Raw genomic sequence first — 20,497 nt, forward strand, 5'->3', positions numbered from 1 at the left:
GAAAAAACATTCAATTATTTCTCTTCATAACTTCACCCAAGATTTTGTCTTTCAGGAACACCCCTGCCATGTTCCCTGCAGCCCAAACATGAAGCAGCAGTGGGGTATCAAGTCACCAAGTAGAGCTGCAGGCCATGTGCCAGGGGAAAAGCCAGGAAAAAGAGGGGAGGAAGGGAAGAAAAATTTAATTATTTGTCTCTTCATAACCTGACATAAGATTTTTGTTTTTCAGGAACACCCATGCTGTGTGTGAAGCAGCAAACATGAAGCAGCAGTGGAGTATCAAGTCACCAAGCTGAGCTGCAGCCCATGTGCCAGGGGAGAAGCATCCCCTGGCTCACAGGCTGCCATCCCAAAAACAGCCAGGCTACTCATGGACTAAAAGGTTTCACCATGGAGCAGGCTGGGCTCAAAAGGCCAAGGAAAACTTTCATTTGATCTTTCATCCACCTCTGAACTTCCAGAAGCTCATGACAGCTACAGGTTCTCTCTGTGCCCAGTGCTGGTAAAGGGCAGGGAGTCAGGGCAGACTTGTGCTTGTCAGGGCTGCTCTCCCCTGAGCAGCTGCAGAGGGGAGGAAAAAAAATTCAATTATTTCTCTTCATAACTGACCAAGATTTTTGTCTTTCAGGAACACCCCTGCCATGTTCCCTGCAGCCCAAACATGAAGCAGCAGTGGAGTATCAAGTCACCAAGCAGAGCTGCAGCCCATGTGCCATGGGAGATCACAGGCTGCCACCCTGAAAAGAGCCAGGCTATTTATTCATGGACTAAAACGTTTCACCATTGAGCAGAAAAGGCCAAAGAAAACTTTCATTTGATCTTTCATCTACCTCTGAACTTCTAGAAGCACATGACAGCTACAGGTTCTCTCTGAGCCCAGTGCTGGTAAAGGGCAGGGAGTCAAGACAGACTTGTGCTTGTCAGGGGTGCTCTCCCCTGAGCAGCTGCAGAGGGGAGGAAGGGAAGAAAAATTCAATGATTTCTCTTCATAACCTGAGCCAACACCCATGGCCTGCTCCCTGCAAGCCAAACATGAAGCAGCATTGAGGTATCAAGTCACCAAGCAGAGCTGCAGCCCATGTGCCATGGGAGAAGCTCACAGGCTGCCACCCTGAAAAGAGCCAGGCTATTTATTCATGGACTAAAAAAGGTTTCACCACTGAGCAAAATGGTGATTTTTATAACCAATTTACTTATTACTAAAGAAACATTTCAAATTATTAGTAAATATTAAAAGAAACACAGAGAGCAGTGAAAGCAGCACATCAGCTGGAGATCTTTGAAAAGCTTTTTCAGGAACTGCTGGCCACAGTGACCTGGTGGGTGCTCCTGCAGTGAGTGCAGTGAAAGCCACCCCTCCCTGTGCCACCAGCCCTGCCTCAGCCAGGTGACACAGAGCACAACAATCCCTCAGCACTTTCTCCATGATGAAATAAGGGATAAAATCCGAGAGAAAAGCATGGTTGTATTATCAAGAGCTTCTAACAGGAATACAGCAATAAAGGCACTCCTTGAGGCAAATTTAACAAGGAGATGTCTGGCTGCAGAAAGTTTGGGAATTATTTTGGGTATCAGTGCACACAGAGAGGCCCCAAATGAAATCTTGGTTCTGCTGTGCTATTCCCTATAAACACAGAGAAAGCATTCTTGCCCCAACATGCTTATTTTGAGCACTCAAAAAACAAGATGCCAGTGACCCTGATATTTCTGGAAGAGTTGCTGGCTGGTAAATAGCAATATTGTGACCTCCCAAGCAACAAGAAAGAGAAATGCAAACAACCAAGAAGAACAGAGCAAAACAAAAATATTTCCATAAGCAGAAGTTTTTCTATCCCAAGAGATCTCTGCCTCCAGAGCTCAAAAGGGACACATTAACCTGTGTTATGTGACTCTCACTATCTCATAATCCTCAATAAATTTATTTGCTAGGAAGCTCTGCAAGAAAACAGACAAAGTGAATTATCTCAAATCTACAGGAAAGTTAGTATGGAAGATATAATTGAACTGATGGCTGGGGTTTATCTGTGGATCTCAAAAATTCACTGTAAAACTCTCCTGCACTCCCTTCACATCCAAGGGGATCAGGTACTGTAAAAACAGGGATCTAAGGAATCTTAAAACAGAGCAGTCAGAAATAGGCAAAATTTTTTTACAAGGCATCACTGGTAAGCTCTCCTTGTTGGTTTCTTCTAGACACCATCTATTTCATTCCAAAGTCAGAAACTGCAGGGAACACACCAGGGCCTCCCTGCTTGCACTAAGGAGCCAAGGAAGCAAAGGAGGAAGAAAAGATATTCCCATCCTAAGGTTCCAGAAAGAAATTGAGTTTTGCCTCCTCTCCAAAACCAGGAAGAGCAGCACTAGGATAACTTGGAGCACATGAAGCTGAGTATTTCCAAGGGAATGAATGGGAAGCAGGGTTTTGAAGCAGTTTGCCCAAGTGACTCCCCCACACCCTGGAGAGCTGTACCTGGATTCCTGGGGAGTGAACCCAGCCAAAGGAGCAGCCCCACGTGCTCCAGCCACAGAGGGGTTTTTGTTCCAAGAGCTGCTCCAGGAGCAGTGTTAGGTGCAAGTCCTGAAGTGTGCAGGACGTGGACATGGTGTGCTCAGCACCTCCTCCTTCTGCTCTTTGAAGAGTTTACTTGCTCCTGTTGACTCAGCCTCAAAGATAGCTACGGCTGCTGCAGCTCAGACAATTAAGAGATAATACACTAGACATACAGCATCAAAAATAGGATATAATTAAGATATCAAAGGTTGAAAGGAAGCTGAGAATTGAAGTACTGGTAGGGAAACAAAGCTTATGTGTGCTATCTGTACAGCACTTTTATACTTGAAGAGAGTACAGGGTATGAGATAATTAAACAACCACTACAAACTTCCTCTTCTCTATTGCTACTATCAACAGATTTTCAGGGCAAACAGCAAAGCAAAGCTTCCTAACAGCACCTCCATTCACAGAACTGAGCAGGTGCTTGGCAGAGATCAATTAATTAAGAGCTGAAATCTCAGTTTTCCTTATTAAATCTCAGAGCTGCTCCCTAACAAAACCTTCCCCTGCAGCAGATCCTACACACCAGCCCCTGGCACTGCTGTCTGATGGCTTTTTATCATTGCCTTTGATGTGTTTTTTTGCCCTGATGGCATTTACCTACAAGCTGAGTAATCTGGCTGCAGAACAAAGTTCTGAGGAAACAGGAAAAATGGGCAGCTCTGAAGCACCCACTAACTACCACAGCACATCCCCCGAGGGTCTGGGCAGGGAGGGAACAGAGTTAGGTGTGCTGCAAACCTGTGGCTAAGGGCAAAGTCATGGCAAGGAAACACACACAGCCTCTGATTTCTATAACTGCATAAGACATTGGTAAGAAATGGCAGCTGATTACAGCTCTACAAAAAAAAAAATACAGAAGGGAAATGGGGAAAAAGCAAAGCCCAACCCATATTCCTTGTTAAAGTAATTCTTACCACATGCTCCAGCTGCTTTCCTAGCTACATTTCAGGGTAAGAAGAGATCATTAAATGTCAGCTCACAAAGCAAATCTCATCTTATCTCAACTGCGTGTCAGTTTGTCCATCTGTAGTAGCCTGGCTGAAGCAGGAGCTGTGAAAGGCATTCAGAGCTGCAAAATCCAAACCTCTGTACTGAGGAGGCAGAGCAGCCTGTGCCCTCTCGTGATAGATGGCAACCAAGGACAGAACAGAAGTCTGAGAAAGACCATGAAAAACCCACTGCTGGCATGTGGTATAATTGCTCTACACAATGCTCTTGTGATCTCCTACAAAATATAAACAAATAAATAAGAATATTTAGGAGCAGTCTCCACAGCTAAGTTCATGTCAGTTTGGGATTAATATTGAGAACAGTAATAAATGCAGCAAAAATACTGAATTTTTTATTTGTAGCTACAACACAGCCTTCACACTGCATTTGGCTGTAAAGGTACACGGAAGGGGGAAATATCACAGGGCTGTTTCTTTACAACCTGTTCAATCTATTTCCATTAGAACAGCGAAATTCATCTTAAGAGTAACAACGAGGTTACATCTTATGCTGTTTTCTTGAAAGCACACTCCCACTGAAATCCATCAGTGTCAACACTTCCCAAAGAAATTCACTGAATCGGTATTTTTAGAAGCTCAGCAGAAAGCCCGAGCCCAGGGACACACATCTGCTTCAGCCCCGTGGCTCGCAGGCAGCGATGGCAGAGGCGATGTCGCTGCTGCCTGGGAGGCTCCTGCTGCAGCCCCGCCGCCCTATGCAGGCAGACAGCTCGCTCACCAAAAATAAGTTTTTGTGTCACATCAAAACAAGCACCTGCCAGGGGCAAGCAGCTGCCACTGCCACCACTGCTCTGCAGTGCTGTCCCCACGTCCTTACTCACTGACCTTTCCGGCCTCCTTTTGTGTTTGTTGCCACAAATATCTCTTTCCTCCATCACTATGCCAGTTTATGACTCCTTAGGGTTCTTCCACTCAGTTTTCCAGGTTACTTCATCAAAATGGGTGCTTTTATAAGCAGAACAAATAAACTCACAGGCCATACCAGGGTTCGTTACATATTCCACTCCCATTTAGATCCATCTGCTCCCCACCTTGGACTGGGAGCACTGCAGACAACAATCTCTCTGTGAGACAAAGGCAGGGCACTGGAGAGGCACAGCTTTGACAAAAGAGACAATTAAATCCTCAGCTCATACAATCCTCCCGCACGCGCCTCTGAGTGCTGCTAGAAAGCAGCCGGGAGTTTCCCTTCAAAATGAACACTGCAGAAAAATGAAAATCTGACTTTTAACCAAAGGGAACCGAAGGATCCTTCATTTTCTTCTCCAAAAGGCAAATTTGCCATTTCATCCCCAGATCCCTTGAGCTGCAGAAATGAGAGCATCTGCCAGCTCACTGAGCCACCTGAGTAACTTTTTCCAGCCTAACTCCAAACTGCAACAACTTGCCATATCAAACTGCCAAATCTACAGTGCTCATTTCTTTCTGTGAATCCAGCTGTCATTTTTCCCAAATGCCTTCTCAGTCCCAACTCTCCTGATGCCAAAAAAACCTTTTCACAGATATACATAATTTTGCAAAACACATATGCTCTCTGTATGGCACACGAAGTCAATTAACAAGTTTACTTACAGAATTAAAGGATGACACACAACAGTAAAACAAAAACCTCTCGCAGACAGCAAACACATGAACCTTCTCCTCCCTGCAAGGCAACACTCTCAGAAGGAGCGCTGAGTTTCAAAGCCTACGTTGAGCACCACAGATGATCTCTCACGCTTATCTCCCTGGCATCTTTTATCCTGTAATTCCCCCGGTGTTTGTGATCGTCAGCACACCGAGATAAATGTAAAACGCGGTCAGCAAGCACAGAGCAGGCACTGGGGCAACTCTGTTACCTCACAGAAGAAAAACAAGCACAAAATAAAAGCACGTACCTTTTAACTGGTCGGCTACCACGCTCTGACCGACGCGCTCAACCACCTTGCCATCCTCCATTTCATAGCGATCATCCAAATATTTGGCAGTAGCTTCCGAAATATGGACCTTGCCGGCCACCCCAAGCTGCTCCATCAGATTGGCCAAATTGACATCGTTGGACCACACATCGAACTTGAACCTCCTCATGCCCAAGATGCCACACAGGACTGTCCCGGTGTGAACACCGACTCTCATGTTCACCATTTCTTTCTTCTCCTGGCAGAACTGCTCGATGGCTTTGATCATGCCCAAGCCCATCTCGATGCAGCAGTAGGCATGGTCTGCCCGGGGCTCAGGGCAGCCGGCCACGCAGTAGTAACAGTCTCCCAAAGTGCTGATCTTCTCACATTTAGTGTCCTCACACAGACGGTCAAAGCGTCCAAAGAGGTCATTCAGGAGTCCCACCAGGGCGTGGGCTGATTTGTTGGCGCTCATTTTCGTGAAGCCGACGATATCCGCGAACAAAATGCTCACTTGCTCGATCTGCTGCATTTTAAAGGGACGGAATATTATGGGGGTTTTCTGGATGGAGGGCTTCTTCTTCCTGTTTTTGGGGCTTGAGGTGGAATGACGTTTGATGGAGTTTTCACTTTCATCATCCCCCTGCTTCATTAAGTCATCGGCTATTATTCTTGGCATAACAGAATGAATCATCCTCTCTTTCAGGGCTTTTTCCACTTCTAAGTCTTTTCCGTGCATGATGGATTGCCCCACTTTCAGGAATGTGCTTCTTGATCTGACTTCGGACATGATAAATAAATGAATACCGATGGCGTGGATGCAGATGTGCAGGAAGGCTTTACTCAACAGCTCCCAGTAAACCGCACCAGCTCCCAGAGGTGTGAAACAGTTCTCATCACGGAAGTGATAACCAAAGGTCTCGAAGAGGACCGAGTACGACAGTCCCAGGAACAAGCTTAAATACAGGGGTAAGTGCATCACCGTGTAAAGCAACAAGAGCACTTCAATACACATAGAAAAACTGCCCACTTGAGAAAGACAAGTGTCCGTGGGATCTGCCGGGAGAGTCCGGTTGGACATGTCACCACTTCCTGAGACAGGCTTCAGAGCCTGGAACTGCGGAGCGAGGGTCAGAGCAAACACCAGGAGGGTGAGTGTCAGCGAAGTCCATACGTAATGGCGGGCATAAGTCTTAGTGAAAGTGAACACAAAAAAAGCTACACATACCAGGAGGAAGCACAGAGCCGGCACCATGAACACAATCTGTTTCTCTCTCATGTGTATGCCGAAGTAGATGCCCCAGAGCAGACAGGCCACGCCAATGTAGAAGAGGGCATAGCGAAACCTGCGCTGCGTCTGCGGGAAGCATCTCTCCATGCAAGCCTCCTCCAGGTTGTTGGAGTCGAACTTGGGGTTCCACCACTTGGAAGAGGCCCTCTCGAAGAGCTGCGGCAGCTTCTTCTGCCGGCGGAGGCCGGAGCCAGTGCCGCCCGCTCCGCCGGCTCGGCGGGCGCCCCCCGACTCGCCCGAGCTGCAGCTGGAGGAGATGCTGTACTTGCAGTGCTTGGAAGAGGTGCAGCCCTGGTGCTGCTTGGGGTTGATTTTCACCGTCACGCTGTTGCTGTCCCCGCTGGAGTCGCAGCTCACCTCGGTGCTGTGGTGATGCAGCAGCTGCTGGTGCGGTGGGGAAGCCATGTTGTCAATTCCTCCTCAAGAGCCCGCGCCGGACTTGGGTCTCTGGGGTTGCCGAAGCCACCGGGTTCCTCGCAGAGTCGCCTCTAGTCTCCTCCGGTCCCCGCCGCGTAGGGGCGGCCGGGCAGCGCCGCGGCGATCGGCCGCTCGCCGGGCTCCGCACACTGCGCGCCGGGGCAGCCCCGCATAGTCCCCTCGCCTGGGCCGAGCCGGGCCGGGGCTGCCGCCGCCCGCCGCTGGCCCCGCTCCCCCGCAGCCCTCCCGAGGCGCGGGGCGGGCGGGCCGCTGGCTCAGCCCCGCGGGGGGGACGTCGGGCCCCCGCCGGGAGGGGACCGCTCCTCCATGTCGGCTGCAGCTGCCCGCCGCTTCCTCCCCGCACGGCCGCCGACGAGGGGCCGCCTCCCGCCCTCAGCCGCCCGCCCAGCCGGGACGGCAGCAGCAGCCGCTCTCCTCTGCTCCGCCCGCCCGCCCGTCTGAGGGGAGGAAGGGGAGCGCGGGGACGCGCTCAAGCGGCCGCCACCATCTTCCTCACGGCGCGGGGGGGGGTTCGGGGGGGCTGCGGGAGCGCGCCCCCGCTGGCCAATTGGGCGCGGCGGCGCGGCGGGAGCGCGCCCCCCCCTACACACAAACACACACTTCCCGCCTCAGTGCGAGGGTCGCGGGCAGGAGCGGGGACCGTCCCCTCAGAGAGGGACGGGTGTGATGTCGATGGCGCCCTCCGTGAAACAGGGACGGGACAGCGAAGGTGGCGAGAGCCAGGCGGCACCTTAGCGGGGACAGTCCGCGGGGCCGAGCGCCGGGGTTCCCGGGCTGCCCCCGCCACCGCCCTCCCCACCGGCTGACATTTGCCATGCGCAGACAACACGCACTTCACCAAACAATTCAGCCCGAGCCCCGCTGCAAACTCGCTGGGTTATTTTGCTCCTCGTTCTCCGCTTGTTTATGGCTGACGCTATCTCGCCTGCACCGCTCCCTCGGTTTCATTATCTCTTCTCGCAGATGGACCGTGGCTTTCCTTCTTCACAGGGCTTCTCTCTGCTGGTGCTAGAGCTCCCTCTCCTCTCCCCAGCTCTGCATCCCTCACCCTTGCTCACAGGTGATGTTCCCAAACTGGTCCCACCTCATCCCCCTCAGCTCCAGCCCCAGTTCTTCCTGCTGTGGCTTCTCCTTCCCTGAATCCCATTTACTTTATTCCAGGTGAGCCTTCTCCAGTGAAGCGCTTCACTCCAGCCTCCCTTCCTCCTGCAGTCCCTTCTCCTCTGAAGAACCCAGCATCCCGTAAAATAAAGCCAATGGCTCTAATGTAATAATAGTGACATTGTGGCCATGGGAGCAGGGCAGTGACCATCCCCTGTACTGGGCACCTCCAATCCCGGGGTGAGTTTTCGGCCCCTCAAGACAAGACAGACATTGAGGGGCTGGAGAGTGTTCTGGGATGTGTCAGGAGCACCGGGAGGGGCTGAGGGAGCTGGGAAGGGGCTCAGCCTGGAGAAAAGGAGGCTCAGGGGAACTTGTGGCTCTGCACAGCTCCTGACAGGAGAGGACAGCCGGGTAAGAGTTGGGTTCTGCTCCCAGGGAACAGGGACAGGATGAAACAGGCTCAAGTTGTGCCAAGACCAGTTCAGATCAGATACTGGGAAAGATTCTTCACTGGAAAGGCGGTCAGACACTGGCACAAGGTGCCCATGGCAGTGGTGGGGTCACCATCCCTGGAAGTGCTCAAAAAACAAGTGGACATGGTACTTCACAGTATGGATTAGTGGGCACAGTAATATTGGGTCAAAGGGTGGACTCAATGGCCTTGGAGGCCTTTTCCAGCCATAATGGTCTATGACTCTCAGTACTCTTTTTCAAAAATAGTAATAGAAAATCTGTGGCCACACCATTACTGAAATTGAAACCTGCCCTATTTTCCATTTCCTTTGTAAAGATGTCCTGTAACCATGCTGTAACATATGTTCCTAGTGTTATTGTTTAGAAGAAATTTGTATTTCCTGACATGCTCAAATATCAAACTAATCTCCAAAAATTCCAGTTAATAGCAATAATTGTTCTGGTTTTGCTGTGACATAGTTGTCTCTTGAATTCCAGCTAATGGCTCAGCTGATCAATATTTTATAGGGAGTGCTGCTTACCATGCAGCTCTTACATAAACACTGTTGGGAAGAGAGAAATCCCTGAGCTGACAGAGCAGAAAGGCAGGATGGCCTCCTGGGCTTGGCTATTAATTGATAAAATTACTAAAACTTCTTTCCAGCCTTTTTATTGATTCATCTAAATATACTTTAAGTTACATTCTTACTTCATACAGGATGATAAATTTATTTAATCTACAGGATTAAAGAAGTGCAACAGTTTCCAAGGATTCAAAGGCGTGGTGGGAAAAGAAAAAAAGTTTTTTACCTCATTGGCAGAGAATTTAAGGTAAAACAACCAGTGGTTTTATTTTTTTCTTATGCAAACCTGTAAGATTTATGTTGGGTGATTTGAACTTAGAGATTTAAAAGGTACTGAAATTCCAGCATAGATTTTTTGGTTTTGTTCCCCTGGGCTCCATAAAGTGGTACTTTGTATGTTCTTAGAATAAACAGAATCACATCAAAGATGCTGGCTACATCACAAGTTTTCACTGAGTCACCCACATGATGCCAAATTTTGTCTGGCTACTGGTCAGAGACAGCTTTTGATCTCCACTAATAAAATAGTTCCTCTTTCCCAGCTTTTGTTTATGGGTTTGAAGGAGGGAGATGGGATGGAAGGAGACATCTGACTTGCCAGACCCTCCTTTGGTGAGCTGCACATGGGGGTTTCAGGGTTGTGCAGAATCCTTGCTCCCCCAAGGAGCTCCCATTAAACTTTTAACCTGCAGGCTCCCATCCTGCTCCTCCACTTGATCTTTTGGGTGGAACAACCACCCAACACTCCCCACCTTCCCCTGTCCATGGAAACTCCCTGCATGTGCAGTCAAGGAACAGCTCTCTTCAATTTCATTAGCTCTGGCTGGGACAGATCTCATGCTGTCTCCTGAAACACTGAATTTTTAATTTCACTTTGCTTTTATTGTGTACATTTTTCTCTGTTGAATTCAAGTAGCAGATTAAATGCATAAAAGCAGAAAACCACAAACACCAGTGATGCTTGGATTCATTTTAAGTGTGACTGAGATTTGTTTTAGAGAACAAGAAGTGGTTTGAGGTTGTATTTGTTATTTCCTCACCACCACCACCTTCTGATTTGTTTTTATCCAGATGGGTGTAACAGCCAGTGTGTCCCTAAGGCAGCACCTGAGTGGGTCATGTCTGTCACATCCTTTAAGGAAGATGCTTCCTCTGGATCACTTTCTTAGCCAGCACAATGAGCCATCCTGATAGAGCTGGGAGCCTCCATGCAGGCTGGATCCTGAGCCCTGGCTTCATTCTGGACTTGGTTGTGCTTCTTCCCTGTGGAGAACTCTGACCACCCTTCCAAAATACTCTGGGACTGCTTTCCTTTCTCAGAGGAAAATTAGTTAGAGGAAATATTTCACACAGCAATAGCTGGGCAAATGCAAATCCTCCTTGCAGAGTTCTTTTAACTTCAAGCCACTAAATACACATTTAGTCTATGGAACTGTATTTACTTCCCCTCTCAGAGGAACAAGCTTTGTCAGCTGTAATGATGAGCTGTTGTTTGACATTCATAATATTGTACTTGACTGCTTATCTGATGGAGGCATGCAAAGCTATTTAGGGGCTTCTGAAATGTGACAGCCCACATGATGCTTTTTTAGACTTCATAAACCGCCTTCAGGAGGCAGGAGAACATGGCTGGCTGCAACAACAGCCTGCCTTAATGCCAGAGGGGCTGGGGAGGAGGAATGGCCTTTGAAAGTTTGCAGCTTTTGTTGTGTGCAGTCAAAGGAAGAGCTTGCAGCCTGAACAGGCATCATGGATGGCATGGGTGAGGACTGTGGGGATTATTGATCCTGCCTGGAAACAGCACAAAGATGGAGGCAAGGATGTTAAAACATGTTTGGACCATCCACAGACAGAAGGGGGCTCAAGGGAGACAGCTCAGATGCCCCATGTCATGCTATTTTCTCTTAATAAACAGAAAGATCTCACTTTCTGACAAACTTCTGTGTCTTCATCCTTACTGACATGCAGAGCTTTTATTGCATGCTTTATTTTGAATCCTGGAAGTCTCCAGGTGAAAGAACTCATTTAGGAAAACCAAAACTCAACAAATCTTCTGGCTTCTTTTCACAGACTAACAGGTCAACCTTGACAAATATTGTGAAACACTGTTACTTCTTCATGGTTTTAAAAATTATAAAGTATCACAATGTTCATTTCATTATTCCATAGCAGAAGAGCACAAGGGTTGCCTTTGACATCTGTTCCATATGAAGCCACAGAAGCTGAGTAAATGGGTGGGGCATTCTCACCTCCTTGCAGTGCCCAGGTTGGTTTTGTGTTCTCTATTTTCATCCTTCTGAAATTGCTGTTCAATTTATTCATATCACTGAGAGGATTTCATATCCCAGATGAGATGCACAGATTAAATAAGCAAGTAAGCAGTAGAAGATCTTTTTATGTGACTCAAAAGAGAGGATGAATCCCAGTCTGGATGAGTGGAAATCTCTGGCTCCTCTGGGACCAGGATTTTACTTGCAGGCTTTATGGTTGTCTCATTGGAGTGGACTTTTTGCCAAAAGCAGTGCAGAAAATTCCACTTATCTGACAAAATGTCTGCCACCAGGAGGTGGCTTCACTCAAATACACATTTCTTTAAGATGAAGACAAACTTAAATATATTGCTCATTTCATTCATAACCAGAAGTTCTCCTCACTTGCCCAGCTGCTGAATCAGCTTGGGTACCTCAGCCTTGAGTCAGCACAGCCCAAAATAGAAACTTGCTCCATTTCCGAAGAGAGGAAGTGCCACTGTTGTCTGCAAATACAGCCACATCTGACATGCTTTTATAGCTACAAACACTCAGGGCAGGGACTTCCATGGCACTCTGCTGCTTAAAAAAAAAAAGGGGGGGAAGTAAAAAGGCACTTTCTTATTCAAAATAGGAGTGTTATGGTTGCTGTGAGTGGAACTGTGGGGATGTGGGAGCCCCAAGGAATAAAGAGCAAGAGAAGGACTTTACAAGTGGCAGTCATTGATGTCACCTAGACCAGACCAGCATCAAGCTCCCACTCCACCTGCTTGCAGTTTCTCAGGACATGCTCAGGAATTAGGCAGCCAACAAACAGGCTATAACCAAACTGAAGCAGAGTCTTAAGCCATTAGGAAATAATGGCAAGAAGCTCTAAAACACTGACTGGAGATCAGCTACCAGCATTCCCAAGGTAGAGCTGAGTCAGTCCTGCTGCCATGAGGTAACTTCACTTTATAGCACAGCATAAAACAGCAAAAAACCTGGGGAAATGACCAAGAGCTGCAGTCAAATAGTGGGAAGTGACACTAAAGTCATCAGCAGGACTTCATGAGTAGGTGGAAGGCAGTGAAAAGGCACATAAAAATAGTCTTATGTGATACAAATGAGGGAAGATTTTCTGTGGCTCCAAGTCAGGACAAGAAGTAGAAGAATGAGGAAAATGTGAATTCGCTCGACCTGCCCTTCTCAAACTCTGCAGTTTTTTCTCTTGCAAATGAGGATCTGTGGTATTTGGCATCCTACAAAAGTACCCCCTTGTCCAGCAGCACTGGGGTGCCCCCTTCCCATGGGTGCTCCTGGTTTTCCTTTCCTGCATGCTGCAGGATGGTGTCATGTTCTTCTTGGTCCAAGCAAACTGGTTCTTCCATTAAATGTGTCTGAATTGGCTCTATTTTCCACAAGGAAAGGCCATTCCAAAGGGCAGACAAAAATCAGTAACCACTTTCAAACCATGGGCAGCCAAGATGTGATCCTTGGCACAGGATTTTCCTGCAGTACCATGGAGGAAACTGTAGATACTTGAAAAATTTGTAGTTTCTGCAACAGGTGTGAAGGTTGCAACACACAATTTTACCATTTTTGCAAATTGAAACATGTTTTATATTTAGTTGAAAGAGGTGGGGTGAGGATTTACAGGTGTAATTACAGGATTGTGCACACACTGCAGTTTTGGGAGGAAGACCTACTGCAAATCCACAGAAAACCCCAGCTGAGGAATTGCATGTGCCACAAGCAATTACACACCATCAAACTTTGTGAAACATTTGCTATGTGCGCACTAGACCCTTTTTAAATTTAGATTTCTGGGAAGAAGAGAATTGCTGGGGCATTTCTGTGACCTGATCCCTCGTCTTGGTTGATCCCTGAGGGAAAGGTGACCCCGGGCACGGCTGAGCTGGGAATGGATCTGGTGAGAGCCATTGCTGTCTGATCCAAGCACAGTGTTCCCAACTGTATCCCTGAATAGATTCACTTGCTCTTTCCCTGGCTCTATTTTAGCCACAAATCTCTTATTCTGCCCTGTGGGTGCCAACATTTTGTTAAAAAATAACCAAACTAAATAATACTGGATTTGTGGTGCACTTTTTTTTCCCCAAAGGGGTGAAGTGAATGTTCTTCTTACCTATACCTAGGACTTCACCTGTGTGCCTGCAGCTCTGGTGACATCTAGAAAGATACATGACCTTTACTCCTTCAGTGGAGCAGATATATCTCAGCAACTTAGCAATGTTGGGACAAGTATGAAGTGGAAGGCACTGAGAAACTATTAAATCGATTTTTAGTTTGTATTTAAGAAAATTTCCACACACTTTTGTGTTCTCAAGCTTGGAGAAAGTTCACTTTTGTCTACAAACACAGCAACCAGTTGTTACTTCAATTTGTTGTGGTGGTAGGATTGAGACTTGGATGAAACAAGAAATATTCATATAGGGCAATTTATAGAATCAGACAATCATGGAATGGTTTGGCTAGGAAGGGAGTTTAAAGATCATCTCTTTCCAACACCCTTCCACTAGACCAGGTTGAACGTGAAAGCAAACACCTTCCAAAAACTCATGTTTAAAACTGAGCATGAATGCATGTTTGTGCCATGTGCCTTGTTCTGTTTCCAGAGGAAACAAAAGCAGAAAATATTGCTGAGAACACTAAAACATAACACTTTGGCAGAGGTGATCATCACATCCTCCAGGCATTTCTACCTGTGGTGCTGCCTGGCAGTTGTGGGGTATTGTGGAAATAAAGTGTGAAGTCACTCAGGACTGGTTGTGGATGAGGCAAGTACATAAATGCATTTTGTCAGAGGTAAGAGGGAATGCTTGCTTCCACAGGGGAAGGGGAATAGTGGTTCTGAAAACTGAAAACACAACAAATGTCTGTTAAAAGGGGGAGCTGGGGAGCAGGACAAGGCGGCACATAGAGCCCAGTGAAAGGTCACAGAGGGAGAAATGCTACAATCCAGCATTTATTGCCTAATCGTTCCAGGATTTAGGAATGGGCCCTAATCCTTTTCTAAACCAGGAATCTCCTTGAGTTGTGTGAATGGGACAACCAACAGCCACCATCAATAGGCAAAAATCACAGCCCTGTGCTTTGTGGCACACATTAAACTCTCAGTGGAACAGTCAGGGAAAATCCCTCTCCAGCAATTCCCACCAAAGGTTTCCTCCAGACTGCAGCTTCCAGAAGCTCTGCATGATTTTACCTGTGAGAACTGCTCAGATTGCTTGCTAGATTTAGTGAGATGAGTTATTCACCAAAGGGAGCTTGGTAATGATGGTGGTACTTTGTGTGATCTCATGCCTAAAACTGTCCCACATCCCGGGGAATGTTTATGTTTATGGTAAATATTTGGAATGTAATGTTTCCAAATATTTATTTGGGAAATTAATTTCTAGAACACTTGGAAAACAAAACCAGGAGTTGAAATTGCCTCTCAGTATTTCTTCAGTCCAAACAAAAAACCAAACCAACTCATTGTATGTCTTACATAGTCAGTCAAAACATCTGTTATTAATGTTAAATTCCTGGGTGCCTGGAGAACCTGTTCTTGAATAAGCTACAAAGCTGAAGCCTGGCTGAAAATATTAAAGTAAGGTATCCCACCATCTTCAGCTGAAGGATTTTCCACAATTCTGCAGTGATTTTGGGAGGCAGAGCCATGTGGCCAGAGAAAGAGAAAAGGCTCCAGCCATGCACCAGGGAAGTGGAGGCTCAGAAGCAGATTGGTTGTTCAAAGTGGCTTTTTCCTGTCTGTTCATTTATCCTCTTTCACCATCCTTGTTTCCATTCCTTCCTCAGCTTTATCTCTGTTGAAGAGAAGAGAAAATATTCTATTCCCCTTTCACAGTTGTAACATATTCATTAAGTCTCATTCTATTATTACTCAAATAACTATAGCCATGTTTGATTCTTTATTTGGACCATTTAAGCTCTTAATGAAGAATTTGCCCTTCATCTGCATCTCTTCCTTCCTTTTTTCATTGAGTTCAGTTCACAGTCAAGTCCCATGGACTGCTTTAGAGACACTTTGAGTGGAGATGTTTGGATTTTTATCTGATTTTCCCTCCTGGCCTGTCTCACCCCTCCAGCTGCACTGCTCAGACCGGGTGACACCAAGTCCATCACTTTGCTACAGCCTCAAACTCCTTCTTCCAAGCCAGAAATGTGGGCAGGGCTCTTGGAGAGATTATCATCTTCCTAACCTCAGTCTGAGTGCAAAGCAGCCCACAGCCCACCTCTGTCCCTGTGAGCACTTGTTCTTTAACCATGGAAGCTTCAGCAACACAGAGTTGCTGCTTTCATTTCCCCCCCAAAAAGGCAGTGATAGATTAGTGGGAAGATGTTTCTTTCTCCAACAGAACAGATCTTCAGGTGGCCACTGCCTGGAGCCCACCACCTCTGCCCTGCTCAGTGTCCTAGGAGACAGTGCAGATGTAGAATTTTTGGGCTGAGGTCTTATTTAAATTATATATTAGGCTGAAAAATGAACACACAGGAATGAAGGATGCTCCCAGTGCCTGTTGGAGCTGACAGCAGGGATGGTCTGGGCTGCTCCATCCTCCTCCTGCATCTCAAGGCAAGGACGTGGCAAACACCATGGACTGAAAGAAGTCCCTTTTATAGGCCCCAAATCTTACAGAAAATAAAGAGATACAAGGCTGCAGAAACCTCTTAGACTGGAAATGTATTCAGTGTTTCTGCAGAATGGGGAGAGCACAGAGCTTCACTTACCAAAAGCAGCCAAATCTACAGGACTGGGGTTGGAAGACTTTTATGTCTAGCAAGTAATAACTGTCTTTAATTAGCTTTGTTTACATGATAGATGTCAATGTCAAGCTCTCTCCATGAAAAGGGCAGAACGTCCTTAGTGGGAAATGTGAGTTTTGAAGCCTGACAGCATAAAACCAGCGGGAAGGTTTGTGCTCAGACTGCTGGGGAGAAAAATCACCTTTGGCTCAACAAAACAGGAAGGATTTCAAGCCCACAGCAGAAGTTTTTCAAGAAACTAATGAAAATGGAGGATTAGAGTTTAAACTGTTTTGCAATCGCTGGCCTCAATCCTGCAGACACTTTTCACACACACTCAACTTTATATCTGTGGTTGGTTCTGCTGACCCTCATGGGATTATTGACACCTGGAGATAGAAGTGAAGGCCAGACTGTTTACAGAGCAGAGTTTAAACTATAGCATTTTAATTTTTAAAAAAGGCATTATATCAAGGTCTGCATAATCGGCTCATTGGGATCCTTCATGTTTGAAAAAAAACCCTGAGAAATTCAGGAATTAAGATTCATGAGGTGGTCTCAGAACTGCTCCCTTATGTGAATAGGAGCTTTTGTTGTGCTGGATCACAGCACTGGGCCACAAAACTTATTCAGCAAATATTGAAAAACTCCCTACCTTCATAAAATCTGAATCTATGGCTCACATGCAAATACTGTCTGTATTTCTTTCCTCTCAAAAAAAGTATGTTTGACCACTAACTGAGACTGAAAGGTTTCCCCTCATCAACAGAGAGCAACTAATTAGGGGAAAAAAAAAAAACTGGTTTATAATTTTTTTTTAATTTTGATTTTTTTTCTTTTTTATCTCAGGAGTATATTGTACCTGCCATGAAAGTACTTTTTGGAACCCCCAAAACAGGAATAAATCCCCTCTGCAAGCTCTGGTTCCACCATTTATCAGACTGTTGGTGCAGGAGCCAAACTGCCATTGGGCTGACTCACATTTTGGCATTTTGAGTTTATGTACGTGATGACGATGTTTGCAAGCAACAGGGGAAAAACCCTGTGTTCATCAGCACCACGATCCCAGCAAAACCTTCCCTCCTCAGCTGCATCAGCAGAGCCCAGGGGTGTGGCCAGAGCCTCAGGCTGCTGTGGGCACTGTTGTCACCACTCTTTGCCACCCAGCACCACAATCCTCACGTTGCATCCCAGACCTGCTGCTGGCCATGCCCTGCTGCCAGAGCCCCAGATCTGCCCAAATTTAGGCACACCTGGTGCCCCTTTGCCCTGCCCATCCATCCTGACCCTCTGTGATTCTGCCAGCATCCTTTGTGGCTCTGGAGAGCCAGCTTTAGCACTCAGGACACCTTTCACATGATCTTTATCCCCTCCAGGTCCAATATTTTCAATGTATTATTCCTGGCACTGGTATTGTCCTTGACACCAGGTTTATTTTTATCTTGCTGGCCCTTTTTATCTCCAGCTCTGTTGCCCTAAGTCTTATCTTGTTTTTTTGCCTTTTCCCAGGCTTTAAGGACCTGATGGGGACTCTGGCCACACAATGACCTGGCAGACTTGGCTGTAAGTGGCTGTCACTCCCACCTGCCTCTCCTGGCATTCCCTAAGCTTTAACCACAATTTCTGGCTGCGTCACAGTCCTGTTGGTCACTGGGGAGAGGCAGAAGAAGTTGTCCCTTCAGGCCCTGCCACCACAGTTGCTCTAGGTGTCCTCTGGCTCAGGCTGACCCATCACCACCTGCCCCATGTCTCCCCTCTGATATCCTGCCTCATCCTTTCCCAGGTAAAGAACCACAGCTGGAGTAAAATGGGGACAATGCCATGGGAAAACCCTGTTCTGGGATGCCATAGCCCCCCAGCCTGTTCAGCTTTGCCATGATTGTGCTTGTGGGCACAGCTCTGCCACAGAGCTGTGGCCGTGCCAAGCCTTTCAGGGTTGGAAGCCGGGCTGGCTCTCCTGGAGCATTTGGCTGAGTCTGTCACCATTTACCTAAACACGTCTCACTGCTGAAAATCCCATCCAGATCTGCTGCAGAGTGGAAATAATTTATTCAATGCTTTATATTGGAGCAGTAGCACCCCTTCCTCTTGCTGAAGCATTTGGATTTCTGCCCATGGAGAGGACCAAAGAGAGCATCAGGTCCAACTAGGTGAGCAGATACCCAGAGCACAGCCTTGATTTTGGCTGGGGCTGGGGCTGCAGCTGCAGCTGCAGCTGACATGAACTTTCCACTGGTGGCAATGGGTCAGAGGCAGCTGGGGCTCCTTTCCTTCCCTCTCCAGCCCTCACCTTTGGGAGCTGTGGGCAGGATTAAGGAGAAAAAGCAATTTATGGGTCATGGGAAGAGGGAAAACAGCAGCAGCTCAGCCAGCCGAAGAGGAAACAGGGGACACAGATGTCTGTGGAAAGCTGAAGCCACTTGCAGAGGATGCATTTACTTGTATTTCCTTCCAGAAGAGCTTAATTGCAATGTTTTTTAATAACAGGTAGGATGGGAGCTGGGCTTCTGCCTAAGCCCTTCTGTGTCCTGCATAAAAGTGCTGAATTTAATATTAACAACAGTTAATCACCGGGAAGCAGCCGGCCACATTCCCTGCCTGGGAGTGCTCAGTTTGCATGCTCAGCCCCACCAACCTCCATCCCCAGGCCAATGGCACTGGATAGTCACCAGGAAGCAAGGGCCTTCCCTGTGCTGCTGGATTTTGATCTGGAGTTGAAGTGGTGGTGGCACCAGCACCCTCTTCCCATTCCCACCAACAGAACACAGGTGGTTTTGGACATCTCTTGTCTCTCCCATGGGTAGGAATTTGCCACTTGCCACCATCTCACCCACATTCCATTTCCCTCCTCCTGCCCCAAAGGGCTACTGGGATAATTCCAGATCAGGGCAGTCCATGTGGGCTAGGGTGGATTGCAGGTTTGCCAGGAGGCTGATGGATTTATCCTGTTGTTGATACGGTGACTCGCTCTCTCATTAGCAGCACTAATTGCTCATTGCAAGTTTTGCACAGGTACATGAGTATTTTGGAACAGCTCATCTTTGCATCCTGTAATTAAATGACCACTAATGAACGTGTTAGAGAAGGAGGAGCCAAATGCTCCAGTCCATGCTGGGCATCTGTAGAATAACTGCTGGGAATTCACCAAGTTGGTGCCTGGGCTGCAGCAGCTCCTGGTGAGGAACAGCAGTGTGTGAGCACCCTGTCATCCCTCTGCCTCTGCTCTGCTTAGAGGTACCCCCAAGCCCTGGCCCACCACCCACCACCCCCCAGTTTTTCAGGGGGGACATTTGCTGGACACCTCATGGAGTGAAATCCCCATCCCAGGGCTCCAGGATGCCCTGGCTTCTCTGATGCTCGCCCTGAATATGATGTAAGTGTACTAAAGCAAGTGGTGATCCCTTGGGGCCAATATCCAGGCTTTTCCCATCTCCCTCAAGCAGACAGTCCTTTTGGACATTCCTTTTTCCAAGGCAGAAGCTCCAGAAGCAGGCTTGCTCCCCTTCCTTCGCCTGTCTCCTCCAGGAAACACCAACCTCACATGCAAACCCGAGTTCTGGGTCTGAACCCCTTTGCAGTCTGCAAATCCTCCTCCCATGGAGATGTGTGCATGTGGCACTTGGGGACATGGTTTGAAGGTGGCCTTGGCAGTTTGGGATTAACAGCTGGGTTTGATGATCTTAGATGGCTTCTCCAATCTGTGATTCCATTGGTGTCAGCTCAGGGAAGTGTTCCCAAAGCCCCTGCACACTCTTCAGGACGTGGCTTTACTTGCCTTCCTGGTTAAGTGTCCTGCACATTTTGGGTAAAATGTGTTGATTTTGGGTTTCTCCACAGACACAAACTGATCTCAGTGCTCTGGTTTGAGGCAGGAGGTGTCTATCTGACATGTCCTGTACTTAATGTTGAAACTCCTCCAACTCCAAGCCTAAGCCTAGACCCTGTCCTGGGAAGGGATGCCAAAGAGCTGTAGGGTCTGTGCCAGCCAGGGTGCTTTTGGGGCCGCAGGAAGTTCCACAGACCCAAAAAGGAGGGTACTTACATGAAAGGGGGGGTTGTTTGCTCCAGGAGCTGTAAATGGCAGCTTGAACCAGTCAGGCATCTGCTGCCTGCAGGGAGAGTGACAACCCCAGCTCTGTGATGGACAACTGGGTGGGCAGATTTTTGACACCACCTGGA

At 47.5% G+C, this 20,497-nt stretch overlaps 1 protein-coding gene and 1 long non-coding RNA gene across 4 annotated transcripts in view; one reads left to right on the plus strand and one right to left on the minus strand.

Annotated features, from left to right (window-relative positions):
- ADCY9 (adenylate cyclase 9) overlaps positions 1-7,613 on the minus strand; it is a 91,883-nt gene extending 84,270 nt beyond the window's left edge. Inside the window, exon 1 of one of the 2 annotated variants that reach the window (XM_005492113.4) lies at positions 5,448-7,613. In XM_005492113.4, coding sequence (XP_005492170.2) covers positions 5,448-7,146 — 1,699 coding nt within the window. In that variant the 5' untranslated portion in view covers positions 7,147-7,613. The remainder of the gene's footprint in view (positions 1-5,447) is intronic. The other variant, XM_005492114.4, reaches the window with a different exon arrangement.
- A 151-nt stretch (positions 7,614-7,764) lies between these two features.
- LOC113459906 (uncharacterized) lies at positions 7,765-11,586 on the plus strand. 2 transcript variants are annotated; one of them, XR_012582926.1, is made up of 4 exons: positions 7,765-8,239; positions 8,341-8,520; positions 9,480-9,567; positions 11,493-11,586. It is a non-coding gene; the product is annotated as an uncharacterized LOC113459906 (long non-coding RNA). The 2 variants fall into 2 exon arrangements; XR_012582927.1 differs by lacking the exon at positions 11,493-11,586 and adding an exon at positions 10,392-10,983 and having other exon boundaries at positions 7,765-8,520.
- The last annotated feature ends 8,911 nt before the right edge of the window (positions 11,587-20,497 follow it).

This window comes from Zonotrichia albicollis, chromosome 16, assembly GCF_047830755.1.
Source record: "Zonotrichia albicollis isolate bZonAlb1 chromosome 16, bZonAlb1.hap1, whole genome shotgun sequence".
In the NCBI taxonomy this organism is placed as follows: domain Eukaryota; kingdom Metazoa; phylum Chordata; class Aves; order Passeriformes; family Passerellidae; genus Zonotrichia; species Zonotrichia albicollis.